Source organism: Salvelinus fontinalis, chromosome 12 (assembly GCF_029448725.1).
Source record: "Salvelinus fontinalis isolate EN_2023a chromosome 12, ASM2944872v1, whole genome shotgun sequence".
In the NCBI taxonomy this organism is placed as follows: Eukaryota; Metazoa; Chordata; class Actinopteri; order Salmoniformes; family Salmonidae; genus Salvelinus; species Salvelinus fontinalis.
In genome coordinates this window covers 6,409,593-6,430,906 of record NC_074676.1, presented here as the reverse complement: position 1 = coordinate 6,430,906, position 21,314 = coordinate 6,409,593, and the positions used below count along the sequence as shown (strand labels likewise).

The 21,314-nt window shown below is 43.3% G+C and overlaps 1 protein-coding gene across 1 annotated transcript in view; it reads left to right on the top strand.

The window, feature by feature from the left end:
* Nucleotides 1-21,314, top strand: part of LOC129866705 (copine-8-like) — a 97,330-nt gene that overhangs the window by 52,115 nt on the left and 23,901 nt on the right. The window contains exons 6-12 of the mRNA XM_055939529.1: nucleotides 4,728-4,804; nucleotides 11,946-12,009; nucleotides 12,352-12,455; nucleotides 13,707-13,811; nucleotides 19,419-19,460; nucleotides 19,804-19,879; nucleotides 20,462-20,518. Of these exons, the coding sequence (XP_055795504.1) occupies nucleotides 4,728-4,804; nucleotides 11,946-12,009; nucleotides 12,352-12,455; nucleotides 13,707-13,811; nucleotides 19,419-19,460; nucleotides 19,804-19,879; nucleotides 20,462-20,518 (525 nt within the window). The remainder of the gene's footprint in view (nucleotides 1-4,727; nucleotides 4,805-11,945; nucleotides 12,010-12,351; nucleotides 12,456-13,706; nucleotides 13,812-19,418; nucleotides 19,461-19,803; nucleotides 19,880-20,461; nucleotides 20,519-21,314) is intronic.

Sequence of the window (21,314 nt, the reverse complement as noted above, 5' to 3'; positions counted from 1 at the left end):
TTTCGTATCGTCTGAGATCCCCAAAGATTGGAAAGCTGCTGCGGTCATCCCCCTCTTCAAAGATGGAGACACTCTAGACCCAAACTGTTATAGACCTATATCCATCCTGTCCTGCCTTTCTAAAATCTTCGAAAGCCAAGTTAACAAACAGAATACCGACCATCTTGAATCCCACCGTACCTTCTCAACTATGCAATCTGGTTTCCGAGCTGGTCATGCGTGCACCTCAGCAAAGCTCAAGGTCCTAAACAATCTCATAACTGCCAACGATAAAAGACAGTACTGTGCAGCCGACTTCATCGACCTGGCCAAGGCTTTCGACTCTGTCAATCACCGCATTCTTATCGGCAGACTCAACAGCATGGCTTCTCAAATGACTGGTTCACCAACTACTTCGCAGATAGAGTTCAGTGCGTCAAATCGGAGCGCCTGTTGTCCGGAACCTCTCTATGGGGGTGTCACAGGGTTCAATTCTCGGGCCGACTCTTTTCTCTGTATATGTCAGTGCTGCTGGTGATTCTCTGATCCACCTCTACGCAGACGACACCATTCTATATACATCCAGCCCTTCTTTGGACACTGTGCTGACAAACCTCTGAACGAGCTTCAATGCCATACAACACCTCCAACTGCTTTTAAACGCATGTAAAACCAAGTGCATGCTCTTCAACCGATTGCTGCCCGCACCCTCACATGACTGGGCAGGGGCGCAGCCATGGGTGGGCCCGTGAGGGCATAGACCTACCCAATGGGGAGCCAGGCACAGCCAATCAGAACGAGTTTTTCCCCACAAAAGGGCATTATTACAGACAGAAATACTCAGAAATACCTCACTTCATCAGCTCTCCGGGTGGCTGGGCTCAGACGGTCCTGAAGAAGCCAGATGTGGAGGTCCTAGGCTGACGTGGTTACATGTGATCTGCGGTTGTGAGGCCGGTTGGACATACTGCCAAATTCACTAAAACAACTTTGGAGGTGGCTTATGGTAAAGAAATTAACATTAAAATCTCTGGCAACAGCTCTGGTGGACATTCCTGCAGTCAGCATGCAAATTGCACTCTCCCTCAAAACTGAGGCATCTGTGGCATTGTGTTGTGACAAAACTGCACATTTTAGAGTGGCCTTTTATTGTCCCCAGCAGAAGGTACACCTGTGTAATGATCATGCTTTTTAATCAGCTTTTTGATATGCCACACCTGACAGGTGGGTGGATTATCTTGGCAAAGGTTGTTCCTGTTAAAGAAAATGTGTTCTCAGTCAACTTACCTGGTAAAATAAGGGTTAAATAAAAATGTCCATTGCTTGGGTTTCTTGGCCCAAGCAAGTCTTCTTATTGGTGTCCTTTAGTAGTGGTTTCTTTGTAGCAATTCGACCATGAAGGCCTGATTCACTCAGTCTCCTCTGAACAGTTGATGTTGAGATGTGTCTGTTACTTGAATTCTGTGAGGCATTTATTTGGGCTGCAATCTGAGTTGCAGTTAACTCTAATGAATTTATCCTCTGCAGCAGAAGTAACTCTGGGTCTTCCTGTCCTGTGGCGGTCCTCATGAGAGCCAGTTTCCTCATAGCGCCTGATGTTTTTTGCGACTGCTCTTGAAGAAACTTTCAAAGTTCTTAGTTTTCCGCATTGACTGACCTTCATGTCTTAAAGTGAACTGTCATTTCTCTTTGCTTATTTGAGCTGTTTTTGCTATAATATGGACTTGGTCTTTTACCAAATAGGACTATCTTCTGTATACCACCCCTACCTTGTCACAACACAACTGATTGGCTTAAACGCATTACAAAGAAAATAATAAATTAATTTAACATCCATTCCAGGTGACTACCTCATGAAGCTGGTTGAGAGAATGTCAAGAGTGTGCAAAGCAAATTCTACAATGTAGAAAATAGTAAAAAATTAAGAAAAACACTTGAATGAGTAGGTGTGTCTAAACTTTCTACTGGTACTGTATATTCTCGTTACCTTTCATTCACAGGTGTCCATTTCAATGAACTTGGGCGTACCTGGAACTACTACCACTCTCGTTGTCAGAGTCAGAGAATGCATTTGGTATCATGGCTGCAAGGATTAGGATTCTTGGTCGTCCAATCGAGTGTAGCCCTGAAAAGGCTAAGGGCAATCTCCAAGTTCCAGGGCAACATTTCTTGCAAGTTAAACAAGTTGAAGGATCTCCCCCCGGACATGTGCCATGGCAGGAAAACGTGGTTAGGAGAGGACAGCTCAACCCAAGGCCAAGCAGTCATGCAGGAAAGGCCTTTGTTTGAACTGCTCACACACACCCCTTGATGGACACACAGGCCCAGTTCTTTGTGTGCACTGTGAACCAAAGTACTTTGGCCTAACATTTAGAGTTTTAATCTTGTTAATAAAATGAAACCTGATTCTATGACGTCTCAGTGAGCAGTAATTTAGATTAGATTGAACAACACCCAGTAGAAAGCCTGTAAAGTCTGTGGCACTTCTGTACATTGTCAGCACTTGCACTTGCTGTTCAAATAGAATGCATCGAAACACCTTGTATTGAGATGAAGAAATGCCAACAGAGTTTTTTCAGCACACAAAAATAAACCTTTATTCTTGCTTATGAGCTCTGAACGTAAACCACAATACAAAAGTTTCTGAGACCATACAAGTAAACAAGTGTCTATGGAATAAAATGTAAGTCAGTGGAGTTACAAACATTTCTGAACAATATTACAGTGTCTGCTATGAACAGAATGAACTGAAGTGTCTATGGAATAAAATGAGCGTCTAGTGTCTGGCTCCAGAGATGTCAGAACAACAACAGAAGTTCATTTCACTGTGTTCCCAGTGGTTCGGTCCATGTCCTCTTCTTGAAGTCATACACAAACTCATGCAGCTGGTGATTTAATTCCTGCCAGAGTTTTGGCGAGAGTTCATCCATGAAATCAGCTATAGGTGCCAGGGCCCTGTGGATAGGATGAGAAGAGGGGTGGGGAAATTAGGAGTGCCTGGAGAGCAGTGTGCATGGTGAGACGAGGAGGAAAAAGGACAACAGAAGAGAGGAAAGGGGATCAGAGTAAAGGGAGGAGTCTGAAAATATTTGTATTTACCTCTGGGACAAGTCTTCAATCATTTGCAATGCCTTTGCGAGTGATGTGTTAAGTGTGAAGTCTGCAAGTCCTTTTTCCCTTCTTCTCACACCCCTGCTACTTCTGCTGCTGTTCTGTGGCGTCGGAGAGGAGCAAGCCAGTGGAGTAGGTCTTGGAGGTGGGCCCAGGATAGAGCTCTCCAGGTCCTGCGTGGAGATTGTTTCTAATGCTGCACTGCAGCTCAGTGCGTGAGATGGGCTGGGGCCGATGACCAGTCAATACTGGGGGCAGATGTAGTGCTCGGGCCAGTGAATAGGCGGTGCTGGGGTGCAGAGAACAAAACCAGGTGCTGTCTCCATTCACTGGTGTTTCTGCCTTAAAAAATAAGAAGTTTAGGACACGTATCCAAACCATCCAAAACGATCAATGAACATAATATCAAATATCATTAACCCATATTACAATAGACTATATAATGTTGCAAACGTCCTGGCCTATCTTCTTATCTCTGTTCAAACGTTTGCACCTTTTTGACTAGCTGGACCTTGCTACCAAACTTTGACTTTGGTGTTACCAATGTGGGAAGCTTATGATTTTCTTTCTCTGACAAAATGATTTTTGATCAAAAGTTGTAAAGATCTTTTAGTTTAGTTGGTTGGCTTGCTTTCACTGCACGACTATGCTGCGAGGCTAGCTAGCAACTAGGAGGCATGGCTGTTTTCCACACTCTCTCTTTCCGAAGAAGAGCAATGGGCCCAAGTTGCACGGTGGGACAAGGGGAGAGGAGTGATAATCACTGACAGGCAGAATAGATCCTGGGTGCAGCTTTCTGCCGGCTGAACCAAACACAGCTCATCTGTCAAGTGAATGTATTATACGCAGAGCTAGGCTGGGCCCAGTAGCATAGTACAAGTCCTCACTCTTTTGAGTCTCAACACACTGAGTTTAAATTCATTGCCCCAGCCCAAAGGGCCTGTGCGAACAACACCACGCTTACAAAACTAAACAATACTACCCTCTCTACTTGTGTGAGCCACCACACTATATTGGGCAGGGAGAGAGATACTCAAGACCCTCTGTTTGTGTCAAATGGTAAAAACTACATAGCTTTCACACCTTCCATGGCTCAGTTGGTTAGGGCATGACGGGGCGCCTACTGTAGAAGACCAGGTTGTAGGTTTGATTCTCACCTGGGAACAATGTGTTAAGTGTATGTGCTATATGTGTTAACGCTGTGTTACCTGTAAGTCAGTGAGAACGAAAGATTCTATAAAATTACCTTATTTATTATTCGGCTTTTTTCATCTCGTATCAATGTCATTCTTTATCCCATATGCTCGTAGGATTTAATAGAGAAGCTTTACAAAAAAAGATTTAGTCTAAACGTAAATATCCTAGGAAATGATCTTGGGCTGTGGCATGGTGGGGGCTAAGCCAGGCTAAGCCAAGCTAAGCCAGGGGTTTGGGAGGTAGATGGAGGAAGATTGGAATCAGGGTCACTTTTTTTCCATTTGAACCTCCTTGATCTGCTCGCATAGCATTTGTGCTCATTACGTTCTGAAAATCTTACAAAAAATAAATATATCAAACTTGTTTATTTCTCATCTATCTTTTGGGCCATTTCTCTCACACACTCTCACTCGCTCGTTCTCGTATGTGTGTGTGTGTAGGACTTCCTGGGCCAGGCATTCTGTACCCTGGGGGAGGTGGTGGGCTCCATGGGAAGCTGCGTGGAAAAACCTCTCATGTAAGTAATGTACTGTACCGTTCTGTCACAAACACACACACACACACACACACACACACACACACACACACACACACACACACACACACACACACACACACACACTACCCTTTACCCTATTGTTGCTATTGTTGGCCTATTTTGTCCTCATTATAAAAAGCCAGGCCCAAGAGGCCACATAATTTACATGGTTTAAAGGGTTCTATTTTATTTGAAATTTTGCGTCGTTGGTATTCCATTGATGTACAGTATATTCCACATTGGGGCCAATATCGTTGCAATTCCAGTCAATTAAGGAAATAGATTGATCATTAATAACATGATTCCTAATACACTACCCCACTTGGAGAACTCTTTGTTGTTGGCTAAGCAAGGTTACCGCAAATTAATGTTGAGCATTAAAAGATCCCTGTTCGTGCCTATTTAATGAAACTCAGTTGATGTACAATACATTCGGAAAGTATTCAGACCCCTTGACTTTTTCCACATATTGTTACATTAAAGCCTTATTCTAAATTAGATTTTTTTTTTTATGTTCTTCATCAATCTACACACAGTACCCCATAATGAGAAATCAAAAACAGGTTTTTAGAAATTTTAGCAAATGTATTACAAATTTAAAACTGAAATATTACATTTACATAAGTGTTCAGATCCTTTACTCAGTACTTTGTTGAAGCACCTCTGGCAGCGATTACAGCCTGGAGTCTTCTTGGGTTTGACGCTACAAGCTTTGCACAACTGTATTTGGGAGGTTTCTTCCATTCTTTTCTGCAGATCCTCTTAATCGCTGTCAGGTTGGATGGGAGTGTTACTGCACAGCTATTTTCAGGTCTATCCATAGATGTTCGATCGGGTTCAAGTCCGGGCTCTGGCTGGGCAACTCAAGGACATTCAGAGACTTCTCTCGAAGCCACTCCTGCGTTATCTTAGCTGTGTGCTTATGGTCATTGTGCTTTTGGAAGGTGAACCTTCGCCCCAGTCTGAGGTCCTGAGTACTGTGGAGCAGGTTTTCATCAAGGATCTCTCTGTATTTTGCTCCGTTCATCTTTGCCTCGAAACTGACTAGCCTCCCAGTCCCTGCCGCTGAAAAACATCCCCACAGCATGATTATGCCACCACCATGCTTCACCGTAGGGATGGTGCCAGATTTCCTCCGAACGTGACGCTTGGCATTCAGGCCAAAGAGTGCAATCTTGATTTCATCAGACCAGAGAATCTTGTTTCTCATGGTCTATGAGTGTCTTTAGGTGCCTTTTGGCAAACTCCAAGCGGGCTGTCATGTACCTTTTACTGAGGAGTGGCTTCCATCTGGGCAATCTACCACAAAGGCCTGATTGGTAGAGTGCTGCAGAGATGGTGTTCTTCTGGATGGTTCTCCCATCTCCACAGAGGAACTCAAGAGCTCTGTCAGAGAGACCATCGGGTTCTTGGTCCCTGACAAAGGACCTTCTACCCCGATTGCTCAGTTTTTTGCTGGGCGGCCAGCTCTAGGAAGAGTCTTGGTGGTTCCAAACTTCTACCATTTAAAAATGATGGAGGCCACTGTGTTCTTGGGGACCTTCAATGCTGCAGACATTTTTTTGGTACCCTTCCCCAGATCTGTGCCTCAACACAATCCTGTCTCGGAGCTCTACGTACAAATCCTTCGACCTCATGGCTTGGTTTTTGCTCTGACATGCACTGTCAACTGTGGGACCTTATATAGACAGGTGTGTGCATTTCCAAATCATGTTCAATCAATTGAATTTACCACAGGTAGACTCCAATCAAGTTGTAGAAACATCTCAAGGATGATCAATGGAAACAGGATGCAACTGAGCTCAATTTCGAGTCTCATAGAAAAAGTTATGAGTACTTACGTATGTAAATAAGGCATTTCAGTTTTTCTATTTTAATATATTTGCAAACATTTCTAAAAACCTGTTTTCGCTTTGTCATTATGGGCTATTGTGTGTACATTGCTTTAGGAGAAGGCTGTAACATAACAAAATGTGGTCTGAATACTTTTGAAATACAAATAGAACATAAGAATTCACTTAGAGAATGACAGTTCCCTTTCCCATCCAGAAATGTTTTTTATACACTGTATGGGATGCCAACAGTGTCGTTATTGCCAGTTGCTGTTTTTCACACAATGGGATACGGAGGGGCTCCACTTGCATGATGTTTCAGCATGTTTAAAAAAAAAAAAAAAAATAACAAAGATGATTACACATCCTCAAGTGAATTATTATCAAGTTAAAAATACACATGCGTTAATTTGGCAGCCATGTCGCTATGTTAATCTGTGTCATATTGAGGCATGATTTATCAAGGAGCCAGGAGTCTTATTGGAAATTCCTCAAATTGACTAGAGTTGAATTTGAACTGGAACTACAAATGAACATTAGCATCTAACCACAGCACTTTTACATTGAACTTAAATGTTGATTAATATGCACTGTCACTGTCAACTAAATGTGATGAATAGTTTCCAACTGGGAAGTCTTACACAAATTGGAAGTGCAAATTTGTAAATTAATTTTTTAATAAAAGCATATGGCCGCTCTGGAAAAAAGGCAACTATGGCCTGTGCTGTGCGCTACAAATATACATGCTTTATCTTCAGTGATGTATTCCAGTATAATGTAAAATACTGTACAATATGGCCTGGTATATCATGAAGCAGATTTGTTAGTGTTAGGACCCCTCTGTCAGGGGGGAACCATTAGTGCAAAGAGGAAAATATCTGCGTCTCAAATGGCACCCTATTGTAACGCCCGTCGGAAGAAGTGGACCAAGGTGCAGGGTGGTACGTGTTCATGATTTTTATTTCTCAGAACACCAAACAAAACAACAAAAGAATAACGAACCTCACGTTCTGTAGGCTTCACAGAGCTAACAAAAAACAACATCCCACAAAACTAAGGTGGCAAAACAGGCTGCCTAAGTATGATTATTGTCCCTGATTGAGAACCATACCTGGCCAAAACATAGAAACACAAAACATAGAATGCCCACCCCACATCACACCCTGACCTAACCAAATAGAGAAATAAAACGGCTCTCTAAGGTCAGGGCGTGACACCTATTCCCTTTATAGTGCACTCCTTTTGACCTGGCCCAGTAGGGGTCTAGTGCACTATATAATGAATAGGGTGCTATTTGGGACGCATGCAATGTGTTGAATGTCCATTTATTTTCTTCCTGAGGCACTGAGAGCAGGGTGTGTTCTTAATGTGTGAACCGTAAGGGGTGGCCCTCACCCCACTGTGTGTGTTTGTGTTTGCCTGAGATGATTGTTTGTGTGTGTGCGTGCGTGCCTGCCTGCGCGTGTCTGACTGAGCCTGTGACTGTTTGTGTGTGTCTGTGTGTATGTGGCAAATGTATATACAGAATGAATCAATGGGTTGTTGCAGCTGAATGGGTCTGCAGAAGAATGACACAAGACGATGATATAAGAATGTGCCGCTGTTGTTGAGTTATATAATCATCTCAGGCTACACTCATTCTGTGTGTGTGTGTGTGTGTGTGTGTGTGTGTGTGTGTGTGTGTGTGTGTGTGTGTGTGTGTGTGTGTGTGTGTGTGTGTGTGTGTGTGTGTGTGTGTGTGTGTGTGTGTGTGTGTGTGTGTGTGCGCGTGCGTGCAGCCGGTCCACAGTATCTTAAAGTGGCACCTCCTATTTACATGGAGACGGCCGAGTCAAAAGCGTAGCACTTGTGTTCAGGGGAGGGGAGGAAGATTTTACAACTAAAGAGCAGCGCAAAGGAGGAGCATATGTGCAGAACTAAATATGTGCATTACTAAATATGTGCAGAACTAAACGATGCTGGCTGTTGACAGATGCTCTTAGGAGGCACAGCACAAACAGGCATTGAGATAAACATTTGATAATTTATCTTGATGATAATAATGACCGCCATGAACTTTTCACACAGCATTTATTATACTATTACACATGAGCGGTATACCCCTTTTTACATTGCCCTGTGATACCCACCCTACTGTGCTGGTCCAGATATATTCTTTTCACTTAAAAATGGGAAGTTGAGCCAAAAAAATTATAGATTGACCACGTTCTAGACTATAGTTGAGAACGTACAGTTATGACTAGCTGTTCCCTGAAGGTGGGAAACAAGGTACAACACAGCTATGGGGAGTTTTTGCACTACTGAAGAACATTTGAACCAATCCTGACAAGGCCAATGAACAGTGTGCTTCACCGGAAGCCACAAGTGATAAACCCGAGGCATAGATAAGTTTGTTCCTGTCACGCCCTGGCCATAGAGAGGCTTTTATTCTCTATTTTGGTTAGGCCAGGGTGTGACTAGGGTGGGTATTTTAGTTTCTTTATTTCTATGTTTTCTGTTTCTATGTTTTGGCCGGGTATGGTTCTCAATCAGGGACAGCTGTCTATCGTTATCTCTGATTGGGAATCATACTTAGGCAGCCTGTTTTTCCACCTTAGTTGTCGGTAGTTGTCTGTGTTAGTGGCCTGTATAGCCCTAGTCAGCGTCACGTTCGTTTCTGTTGTTTCTTGTTTTTGTTGGCGACATTCAAAATAAAAAGAAATGTACGCTTACCACGCTGCACCTTGGTCCGGTCATTTCCACGAAGACAGCGAATGTGACAGTTCCATTCAGTATCGCCCGCTGTTCATCGAGCCCAGAACCGGGCGGTGCGGGGCCGAACAGGTGTTGTACCTCATTTCCCTCCTACAGGGAACATTAGTTATAGCCATAACTATACGTTCCCTTTCAGTCGGTCAACTCCGTACAACATAGCTATTGGGATATGAAATCACGCCCCTGTCAAGGTGTGGGTGTAGCTGGAAGTCAGACGCAGGAGAGCAGAGATGAGTGGACAAGGCACTTTACTGAGGCAATATATGAATAGAACGCAACCGCGTCACAAAACCAAATGCCCTCAGAACAAGTGAGGCAGCACTAAGTACAAAAATAACAAGGTACAAAGTACAGTCTGTCAAAAAGCACGGGTGTAAAATATAACCCGACGCAAACCAGCTGGAAGAGTGCCAACCTGACAATAAACAATTACACACACAGACATGGGGGGAACAGAGGGTTAAATACACAACATGTAATGAGGGAAGGAATACCAGGTGTGTGGGAAAACAAGACAAAACAAATGGAAAATGAAAGGTGGATCGGCGATGGCTAGAAGACCGGTGACGTCGACCGCTGAACGCCGCCCGAACAAGGAGAGGGACCGACTTTGGCGGAAGTCGTGACAGCCCCATGCCAACCTTAGCGTAAACCAAATGAAATGGCCCACGGCAGACCACCCAGAGTTCCAACCTGACAGGAATGCCTGTTGAACCCAGGTATTGTGCAATCTGTGCGCTGCCTAATGACTCTCTCCCGTCCCAGATGTAACCACACTGTGGGCTACACTGGGGCCAGTGACATGGTGCAGCTGCAGAACTTACGTATGCTAAACAAGATCTACACAATCAATTCCAAAATGGGAGGCAGGAATCACCAATGGCAGTACACTAGCTAGCTCGCCTTGACGGGTCAGCTAACCTATGGGTAGCACGCTATGCAGAGCTGTTTAGCTAGCCTGATCGCGTCCACATAAGACCTGATCATCGACCATCTTTGGGACGAGAGGTAAACGTGTTTGACCGAGGCAGGTACAGGCGGCCTGGCATGCCCACCGACCCGGCCGTTCTCTCCCTTCACATCGCCTCCCTTAGCCGGTGATAGATCGCATAGCAACCGGGTTGAGCTAGGGCAGCTTTCGCATGCCTCAGCCCAGGGAGACAAGATATTTTCTGACTAAAGCCCCAAATCATCCTTGGGTCACGTAACTCATATCCAGCCGAGGTACGGGCACCCGTGAAAGGAAGCCATAAGAATTCCACACGTTTCCCAAAGGAACTTGCGCGCACCATGGACTAGGGGAACAGTGACAGCCACGTGCAAGCCACTGTTACTGTCACCGTCCCGCACACAAGCTGACCCAAGCGGGGGCAGATGGAGCATGCACCGCGTCGAGACAGACAACAAAACGTGAGTATCTTTTTTATTTATTTAGACAAGGTCTTGAACCCGAGCCCGGCTTGTTAGCTTTCGTTGTTTTGGTTACATTACTCAGCCAATTAGCCAGGCTAAACACGCGGAAGATTAACTATTAATTAACTAACAGCAGGAAAATCACGAAACCAGTTACCAAGCTTTTAACACACATTGACCAGAAGGATGAGCTCGTCATCCTCAAGTGTGAGTGGTAAGTTGAAGTAAACCCTTGTATTTCGCGTTCCCATGTTTATTTTGAAAGAATACGTGAAATTGTTCTGCTCAGCTCGAGGTGAAGAGCAGGAGATTTGAAGGAATGAATTCATGCCTTGGGTTTATCACCTGTGGAAGGCCGGACTTCCGGTGAGGCACGGTGTTCAATGGCCTTCTCAGGCGTGATTCTAACGTTCTTCAGTGGAGGGCGTTAGGGTATGAACTCCCCATAGCTGTGTTGTACCGATTTGACTGACTGAAAGCGAACCATATCAACTGTGTAGATCATTTTAATGGAAGGACTTGTATGAACTGCATAGTTAGTTCAATGCCATTCGTCTTCTTTATCCAGCCTTCTCTTTCCTATACCCTCTCTCTCTTTTACCCCCCACCCCCACCTCCCCTCCAGTGCCAAGGTTTTGTGCTCACTGCTCACCCAGTCAGTCCATTTCAGTGAGAGCTTCTCTCGCTGGGCCTCCGAGAGCCCCGGTTGCATTTCAAAGACTCACTTCAATTTGCCATCTATTTTCCTCCATGCATGTTATTGCATAATTCCAGCAACATTATATAGCTCTATTTAGCCAAATGAAAAACTATGTTGCTCTCTCTCTCTCTCCAGTCTAAATCAAGCCTTGGGGTTCTGGCATTCATTTGTCTATTTTTACTTGGTCAATTTCTTTCTGCCTCATCTTTGTCAAGGAAGGTATTGACGATTGATGTATGACATGCTAGGTGGACAAGTCGTCATTGTAAATAATGATTTGTTCTTAATTCACTTACCTGTATAAATAAAGGTGTCCTAAAATAAAATACAAAAATGGACGGAGAGCCATGAACAACACACAAATGTACAGTAACGCTGCCAGAAGTGATGATTCTAGTCTCTCTCTTTTGTGTTTTAACAGTGGGATTCCGGGGAAGAAGTGTGGTACCATCAAAGTCAGAGCAGAGGAGCTGAGCAATTGCAGGGTGAGTGGTTATCGTGTGTAAAAAAAAATAACTGCAGCTGTTTTAAGTGTTCCCCTTTTAATGAACGGTCATCATGAAAATGGAACGGCTTTAGCATTTTCAACGGTGGCTATTCAGTCATACATATCCACATACTCTACACAGGAGCACAACAATGACTTGTTGCCTTTTTTCCTACAAATAATTCACTAAATACTAAGGGACTCAGTCAATCAAAACAGGTCATGAAATGTAAAAGAATTAGAAGGGGGGGAAAAAGCAATCAGAGAAAAATGACTATTGTCCCAGTCTGTGGTTTTTATTGTCTGTCTGTTCCATCTATCTGTAACCTGTTCTCTCTAGGAGTCAGTGATGCTGCAGTTCTGTGGGAACAAGTTGGACAAGAAAGACTTCTTTGGGAAATCGGATCCTTTTCTGGTCTTCTACCGCAGTAACGAAGACGGATCGTAAGTCATCAACAACAAGCGTTGATTTATTATTACATACAAAATCGAATTAAGACTTGATTCATTCACAACCACTAATCATGTTTGTTTGCATACTGTATACTATACTAAGTGATGGGGGGCAGGTAGCCTATCGGTTAAGAGCATTGGGCCACTAACCGAAAGGTCACTGGTTCGAATTCCCGAGCTGGCAAGATGGAAAAATCTGCCATTGAGCAAGACAGTTAACCCCCCACAACAACTGCTCCCTGGGTGCCGATGACGTGGTCATCGATTTAAGGCAGCCCCCCACAACTCTGATTCAGAGGGGTTGAGTGCTTACCTACGGAACAGCAATCGTCATCTCCCGTCTGGACTACTGCATCTCTCTGTTGGCTAGGCCTCCCGCTTGTGCCCTCAAACACCTGCAACTTATCCAGAACGCCGCAGCCCGCCTGGTGTTCAACCTTCCCAAGTTCTCCCATGTCACGCTGCTCCTATGCATCCTCCACTGGCTTCCAGTCGAAGCTCTCATCCACTACAAGACCATGGTGCTTGCCTACATAGAGCAAGAGGAACTTCCCCTCCCTACCTTCAGGCTTTGCTAAAACCCTACAACCCGAGCACTCAGTTCTGCCACCTCAGGTCTCTTGGCCCTCCCACCCCTACGGGAGAGTAGCTCTTGCTCAGCCCAGTCCAAGCTCTTCTCTGTCCTGGCACCCCAATAGTGGAACTAGCTTCCCTCTGAATCTTGGACAGCAGAGTCCCTGCCCATCTTCCTGAAATCATCTGAAACCCTACCTTCAAACAGTATCTTAAATAATCCTCCTCCTCAAACCCCCCCCTCCCCGAACCAGCATTTGCACAAGTGGTAAGGGATGAGTGGACGTGAAAGAAAGGATGAGAGGAGAAATGAAGAAAATGAAAGGCAAGGAAAATAAAGGGTGAGCCTGAGTTAAACATACATTGTACGGGACGGCTTTGCCCAGCAGATGTTTTTATGCGAGCTGACTCGCATATCTTGCACTCAACACATTTGGCTTTTGTGCAGCTGGATATTTACTGAAGCAGTTTAAATGGCTAGCTCCGGGGCACAACAGCAGCATGATCTCCCTGACCACATGGCCACACTGTATCCCGTATGAGAACATGAAGCTGCTGCTGTTTTGACTTCTACACAGCATTTTCTTTTTTTAAATAAGTAGGAGTTATAAACAACATGTTGTCTTGAAAGGGTCCTGACAGCCATTGTGTTTGTGCGTGTGTTTCTAGATTTACTATCTGCCATAAGACAGAGGTGGTGAAGAACACTCTGGACCCAGTGTGGCAGGCCTTCAAGATCCCTGTCAAGGCCCTGTGCAACGGAGACTATGACAGGTAACTCATTCCTTAGATGCAGGTAACTGGCCGATGCATAGATTCAACACTTTGAAATAAAAAGGAGAATGGCAGAGATAGTCCCTTTTGTAGTGACTTCCTCCTTCTACGCTACATTTCACTACGTTACTACACTACAGTACTCCAGTTAACACTAGAACTGCTGGGATTCGAGGGACCCCCCTTCAAGCTAATGAGCAGTGATTCTGACTGCAACATTCTAACGGTGTAATTCCTATATGCTATCTCAAAAAAAAAAAGTGGTTGTGTTTGAAGGCCTTGGGTAACATTTTCGAATAACACAATACCGTTTTCATTCATTTACAGTATGTTACTGTAGGCTATATGTAAAAAAGTTATATTTGTAGAGTGGCTTTGTTACAACTATGAAACATAAAGCATATGTGTTGGAACACGGTAACAGCTTCTTTTTATGACAACAAATTAAAAATACCCCAACCACCAAGACGCACGGTCAAGACGCACAGTCAAATTATAAAAACATCAATAGCCTTAACATCATTATAAGCACCAAGTGGCCTTGATAAATTGTGAAACTCTATAATGGACATTAAAACCAGATAATGGGATAATTTGAAAATATATTGGGACACCGTACAATCATGAAGCAATATGCGCCCACACATGCAGACCGTACTTGCTACAAAGGTCCAACGAGGACAAAAACTTAGCTAGCTAGCATTGATTTGCAGATCATGTTTTGGGAGGAGCATCTGATGACCTAACATGGTGAGTGATGAACATTTATTTCTCCGGTCCCCTCCCCGCTAAAGCTGTCAAATCCTCCCACATGTTTCTAGTTTGACCAGCTGTTTTCAGCAACTGGTATTTTTGAATTTGGTTTTCATATTGGCAGGTTTGCTAGCAACAAACTAGCAAGTTTCTAGCCTAGTGTTTGATATGCGATCGATCTCGTAATTAACAGTCAGTGTTGTCGAGTGTCCTGAGAAGAAGGTAAACTTTCCTAGCTATGCCAGGCAAAATCGTGCATTATCAGCTCATTGTTAAGAATACATCCAAATGAATGTCAATAGAAAACAGCTACCTTGCTGTTATTCTGGCTGCAGCGGTTGCGACTGTGTTAGCCTTAGTTAGCTAGCAAGCAAGGGATAAGAACGTCGCCAGCGAGCATGCCATGGAAAATAAAGAATGAACGACTGTGTTGCGTCACTAAATATAGAAATAATCGTGCAAACAACGGATTAGAAAGTATGAATTTGACCGTATAACAAAATGTTTTATTTCTGCTGTTAAATGTGTGCTTTCATATTGTTTTCTTTGGCAACTGTGTTATAAGAGGAATAAATGCCTCCGTTCTGTACATTACCTTGGAAAAATTAACTCCATAAAGGGACTCGGCCTTCAGCATGTACAATTACGCACACTCTCACTGTGTAGCGTACTCCAAGCAGGCCAGAGTAGACTGATAAGACTGCTTTGATTCTGTTGACGTTTTTGAGGAATAGTTGTTATTATGGATACATTTCGAGTATGATTGTATGCAAACTTTCTGTGCAAAGCTAACTTTCATCAAGGGCTTAGGTGATGTATAATTGGTTTCCTTTCTCTCTTTGTCAGTACTCATTCTAAGGGTAACGGATGTGACCGTTAGACTCTTCATGACATGTCAGCATCACTGCAAAGCACGATCGTGATAAAATATTCATGCCCTTCATACTGCTTCCGAAGGATTTTTATGTTATCAAAAAAGGTTAACCCTGTGCCACTGGTAGGTTATATTTCAATTAAACCTTTTTTTACCATTTCAATAATGGAAATGAAGAATTTTAACCCTTCATAGGAAAGACATCAACCTAATGACACTCATTGCATTCTCTAAACCAGCTTCACTTGGAATACTTTTCCAACAGTCTTGAAGGAGTTCCCACATATGCTGAGCACTTGTTGGGTGCTTTTCCTTCACTCTGCAGTCCAACTCATCCCAAACCATCTCAATTGGGTTGAGGTCGGGTGATTGTGGAGGCCAGGTCATTTGATGCAGCACTCCAATAACTCTCCTTCTTGGTCAAATAGCCCTTACACAGCCTGGAGGTGTGTTGGGTCATTGTCTTGTTGAAAAACAAATGATAGTCCCACTAAGCACAAACCAGATGGGATGGCGTATCACTGCAGAATGCTATGGTAGCCATGCTGGTTAAGTGTGCATTGAATTCTAAATAAATCACAGACAGTGTCACCAGCAAAACACCCCCACACCATCACACCTCCTCCTCCATGCTTCACGGTTTGAACCACACATGCAGAGATCATTCGTTCACCTACTCTGCGTCTCACAATGCCACGGCGGAACCAAAAATCTCAAATTTGGACTCATCAGACCAAAGGACAGATTTCCACCAGTATAATGTTCATTGCTCGTCTTTCTTGGCCCAAGCAAGTTTCTTATTATTATTGGTGTCCTTTAGTAGTAGTTTCTTTGCAGCAACTCGACCATGAAGGCCTGATTCACGCAATCTCCTCTGAACAGTTGATGTTGAGATGTCTGTTACTTGAACTCTGTGAAGCATTTATTTGAGCTGCAATCTGAGGTGCAATTAACTCTAATGAACTGGGTCTTCCTTTCCTGTGGAAATGAGAGCCAGTTTCATCATAGCGCTTGATGGTTTTTGCGACTGCACTTGAAGAAACTTTCAAAGTTCTCGAAATGTTCCGCATTGACTGACCTTCATGTCTTAAAGTAATGATGGCCAATTGTTTCTCTTTGCTTAGTTGAGCTGTTTTTACCATAATATGGTCTTTTACCAAGTAGGGCTATCTTCTGTATACCACCCCTTACAACTGATTGGCTCAAACGCATTAAGAAGGAAAGAAATTCCACAAATGAACTTTTAACAAGGCACACCTGTTAACTGAAATGCATTTCAGGTGACTACCTCATGAAGCTGGTTGAGAGAATTCCAAGAGTGTGTGAAGCTGTCATCAAGGCAAAGGGTGGCTTCTTTGATCAATCTCAAATATAAGAAATATTTCAATTTTTTTAACACTTTTTTGGTTACTACATGATTCCATATGTGTTATTTCATAGTTTTGATGTCTTCACTATTATTCTACAATGTAGAAAATAGTAAAAAGAAAGAAAAACCCTTGAATGAGTTGGTGTGTCCAAACTTTTGACTGGTACTGTAGTAGAGATGATAAGGGATGATAAGGGATAAGTGAAGAAAGAGTCCAGCTAGCTTAAATAACAAGGGAATGAAATGGGTGTATCAATCCCTGAGTCTAGGGTTAGAGGTATACACCAAGTCTACATAACATTAGGATCACCTGCTCTTTACATAACATACATTGACCAGGTGAATCCAGTTGAAAGCCATGATCCCTTATTGATGTCATTGTTAAATCCACCTCAAATGAGTGTTGATGAAGGGGAGGAGACAGATTAAAGAAGGATGTTTAAGCCTCGGAACAATTGAGGCATGCATTGTGTATGTGTGCCCTTCAGAGGGTGAATGGGCAAGACAAAAAATGTAAGTTCCTTTTGATTGGGGTATGGTAGTAGGTGCCAGGCGCGCCGGTTTGTATCAAGAACTGCAACACTGATGGGTTTTTCACACTCAACAGTTTCACATGTGTATCAAGTATGATCCACCAACCAAGAAACATCCAGCCAACTTGACAGCCAACTGTGGGAGGCATTGGTGTCAACATGGGCCAGCATCCCTATGGAACGCTTCCGACACTTTGTAGAGTCCATGCCCCGACGAATTGAGGCTGTTCTGAGCACAATTAGGAAAGTATTCCTCATTTTTGGTATACAGGCAGTTTTTGGGACCGGTAACATCTACATCTTGCCAGCCAAGGCTTGGGTGGCTGCAGGTCTATTTGTCCAGTCCATGTCATTTTTTTGGACAAATGGGAGGAGGTACCATTTCATAGAGCCTGCATTTGGCAGACTAAAGGGTGTGAGATTAATACAAAGCATGAGCTTATAAAAAAACTTTGAACTATGTTTCAGTCTTGTATATTTTATTCGATTACTCAGTAGGTGATTATATAATATTTTAAATAAAACATCTGTCATTAATGATCTAGAATGAAATTTGGCACGCTGTCACATCCATGACGCAGAATGTCACATTCATAACACAATTTTCCTCTAGTGTTATTATGAATGTGTTTATATTCATGTCATTGTTGAGGAATGCAGCACTCTAATGCGCAATGAAAATAGAGACGAGAGGGCTTTGTGTTGGAGCCTATTTCTTCCTATTTAGGAACTAAGAGGTAGGCCTACCTGTTTGACAGACAAAATTAGGCTATAGGCTGCTATGTCTATCGATTTGTCTGTGAATTCCTCCACCCGCCATTCACTCTTTAAATAGCTTACCTCCATGTCAGTGAAGGGTTGTTATATTAAAACCGAGGCGCAAATTGAGGTGGCATGAGAGGGTATGCCCGAGGCCTACCTTTTATTAGAGAAAATGTCAACAAAAAAACAGTCCTACCCTTTGTTAGCGTAAGATATAAAGTGATCTATAATTGCGCTTTGGTCCGCGATGCGTTATGCTATAAACAATCTTTAAAATGCCCAGGAAAGACGTGACTGATGCATATGGGAATATCCTTGATTAGTTTCTTTGCTATTCAGAGGTTGACTTCGCTTGGGAAGTAATCTAATTCTGTCACTATCAATTAAGCTACCGGTATTCATTTTCTGTACAATAGAATATGTTTAAATACAGACATCCTTTAGAGAGAAAAGAAGTGACCTTCTCGTTGGGTTAAGCCACGAAGACGAGTAGCCAGCAGTTAATGCTTACATTTTTCTGTGTCGGTAGGCCGACTCTGTCTGGGGTGGAAAGGTAGACCTAACTTTTGACTTCTCAGATTGAATTATTTGCATACGGACAGTTTCTTTACAAACAATGCACACAGATTTGGCATTGGAGAAATATGATAAAATGAACATGCAGGCTTATCTCTCTGTGCTTGTCTTTGTTTGTTATTTCGGTCATTTGTTTGGTATTAAAAAAAGATTACGCTAATATGTAAAATTACGAAGAATTGTATGAAATGTTTATAAAAGGCATTTTTTTCTCAGACCTGCTAATACGATGATAGATTCATGTAATGCTTTTACTATTAAGGAGATCTCTCCACCCCTACTCTTGTCCACGGTGGTCTGTGAACCCACAACCATCTGGCCCGCAGCCCTGTGCGCTATCAAAGTTCCTGCGATGCCATGTAACGCTTACAAGACGAAGAACAGTTTCTAAAACTGGTCTGTCCAAGAATTGAGGGTAATCGGTAGACATGTTCTCTGCTATCCACTTTGTTTTTTGTTTTCAAGCGTTCAAGGAGGGTTTAGGTCAAATATATTTTGCTGAAGGGAAGGCCACCCATTTTCATTCCAGAGAGGTCCAATTTTCTCTATGTAACCCTTAATGTTCACTCCCTTAGTACATTGAATCCCAAACGCAGACACCTTTCTGAGAGCACACCCTCTTAGAGCCAGACCATCCTCTTTCACAGATGAGCACCTCTCTTTTAAACAGCGGAGATTTTCAATCATACACATTAATTACTTTTTCAAATGGAGTTTCTATCTCTCTCTTTCTCTTTCAGGAGCATAAAAGTGGAGGTGTATGATTGGGACCGAGATGGAGGGTGGGTACTTTCTCAGAAACATACGCACACACTTCACTTATTATCTGCACTTCTGCTATAGTAATTGCCCCAGGCGCAAACACAAGAATAGTCTGCACTCAGAAATATTGCTTATGTATTTCATGTATGTCATTACATAATGTAGGTTATTGTTAGATGATTGCAAACAAACTTGCTGCTTGGAGTCACCCTGTGATGGAGTTTGTAACAATGTACCGATGTTGCAACGAAGGCATTTTGAAAAGTCATGTTTAAACCATCGGATCTGTTCCTAGAAAGGCGATCCCAGCTGGAAAGAAATCCCAGCAGGTGTGTGAGACACTGTGTGTGTTTACTCTTCCAGCCATGACTTCATTGGGGAATTCAATACCAGCTACAGAGAGATGTCAAGAGGCCAGTCACAGTTTCACAGCTACGAGGTGAGACATGTTGTAGCAGGTGTATATACACACACATTCACACACGTTAACGCACACCCCCACAAGGATAGTGAAACAAGCGCACACCCTTATCTTAACTGTTTACCCAAACATTGAGCCTTCCAGGGTGGTATTGAGTCTAGGACCGCGAGGGGGTCCGCGAGGGGGTCCAATCAGGCATGCAGGTGGTTTTAGTCAAATACAAACTCAATATACTTTAAAATGACTACAACCAAATCAAAACTGTGTAGAAATGTGTAGAAACTGTCCAACTCGCTAAAAATCCCCAAGATGAAAGCTAGACAGTCAGGGAGCATTGAACATTCCCAAAACGGTGGATAGAGGACTTTTTTTGTGCAAATCTTGACAGTGAGGAAATATAACCATTTTTACTGCACCCTCTGGACCTTATTGAAGACCAAATGTGGCCACCGGGGCAAAATTTGTTTGACACCCCTGGTCTAGGCAGTCCATTTGATTGATGAAAAAACTCATTTTAAGTCAGGCTTTCAGTTGCCTTGGCTTTGTGTTCAACTCAAGATCAATAAGACACAACAAAGTGAACCAAGCTGTTCTCTGCAGGTGGTAAATCCAAAGAAGAAAGGCAAGAAGAAGAAGAAATACCTCAACTCAGGAACAGTGAGTCGATACCATCTTATACTCTTGACTTGAAAAGGCCACCTATCTTTCAACCCTAGCTGTATCTTTGTGGGATTGTATGGCTGTGTCTCAAATGGCACCATATTCCCTACAGCCCTCCGGGCTCTCGTCAAAGTAGTGCACTATGTAGGGAATATGATTCCACTTGCGATGCATACTATGGATGTAATTCTGCACTTATTTTTTGCATGTTCATAGCTCCAAGGCGTCACAGTTGAATTAATAGCTTAGTACTATACTATATGTGTTTTAGCCAACTCTTCGAATGTTGTCGTGCCATATTTAAATAAGGTGTTATAATTATGATACTACTGTATTTCCACTGAAATCCTGATGTGCGGCAGGGCCCTCACAAACTTCTACAGATGCACCATTGAGAGCATTCTGTCGGGCTCCAGCACCGCCTGGTACGGCAACTGCACCGCCCTCAACCACATGGCTCTCCAGAGGGTGGTGAGGTGAGCCAAACGCACCATGGGGGGCATGCTGCCTGCCCTCCAGGATATTTACAGCACATGCTGTCAGAGGAAGGCCAAGAAGATCTTAAGGATTTCAGCCACCGAGGCCACTGTCTGTCCACTCAGCTACTATCTAGCAGACAGAGACGGTACAGGCGCATCCGAGCCGGGACCGAGAGACTGAAAAACAGCTTCTATCACCAAGCCATCAGACTGTTGAACAGCCATCACTAGCCGGGCTACCTGCCCAGTACTCAGCCCTGCATGTTGAGACTAACACCCAATGTATATATGAATGCTGGTCACCTCATATTCTG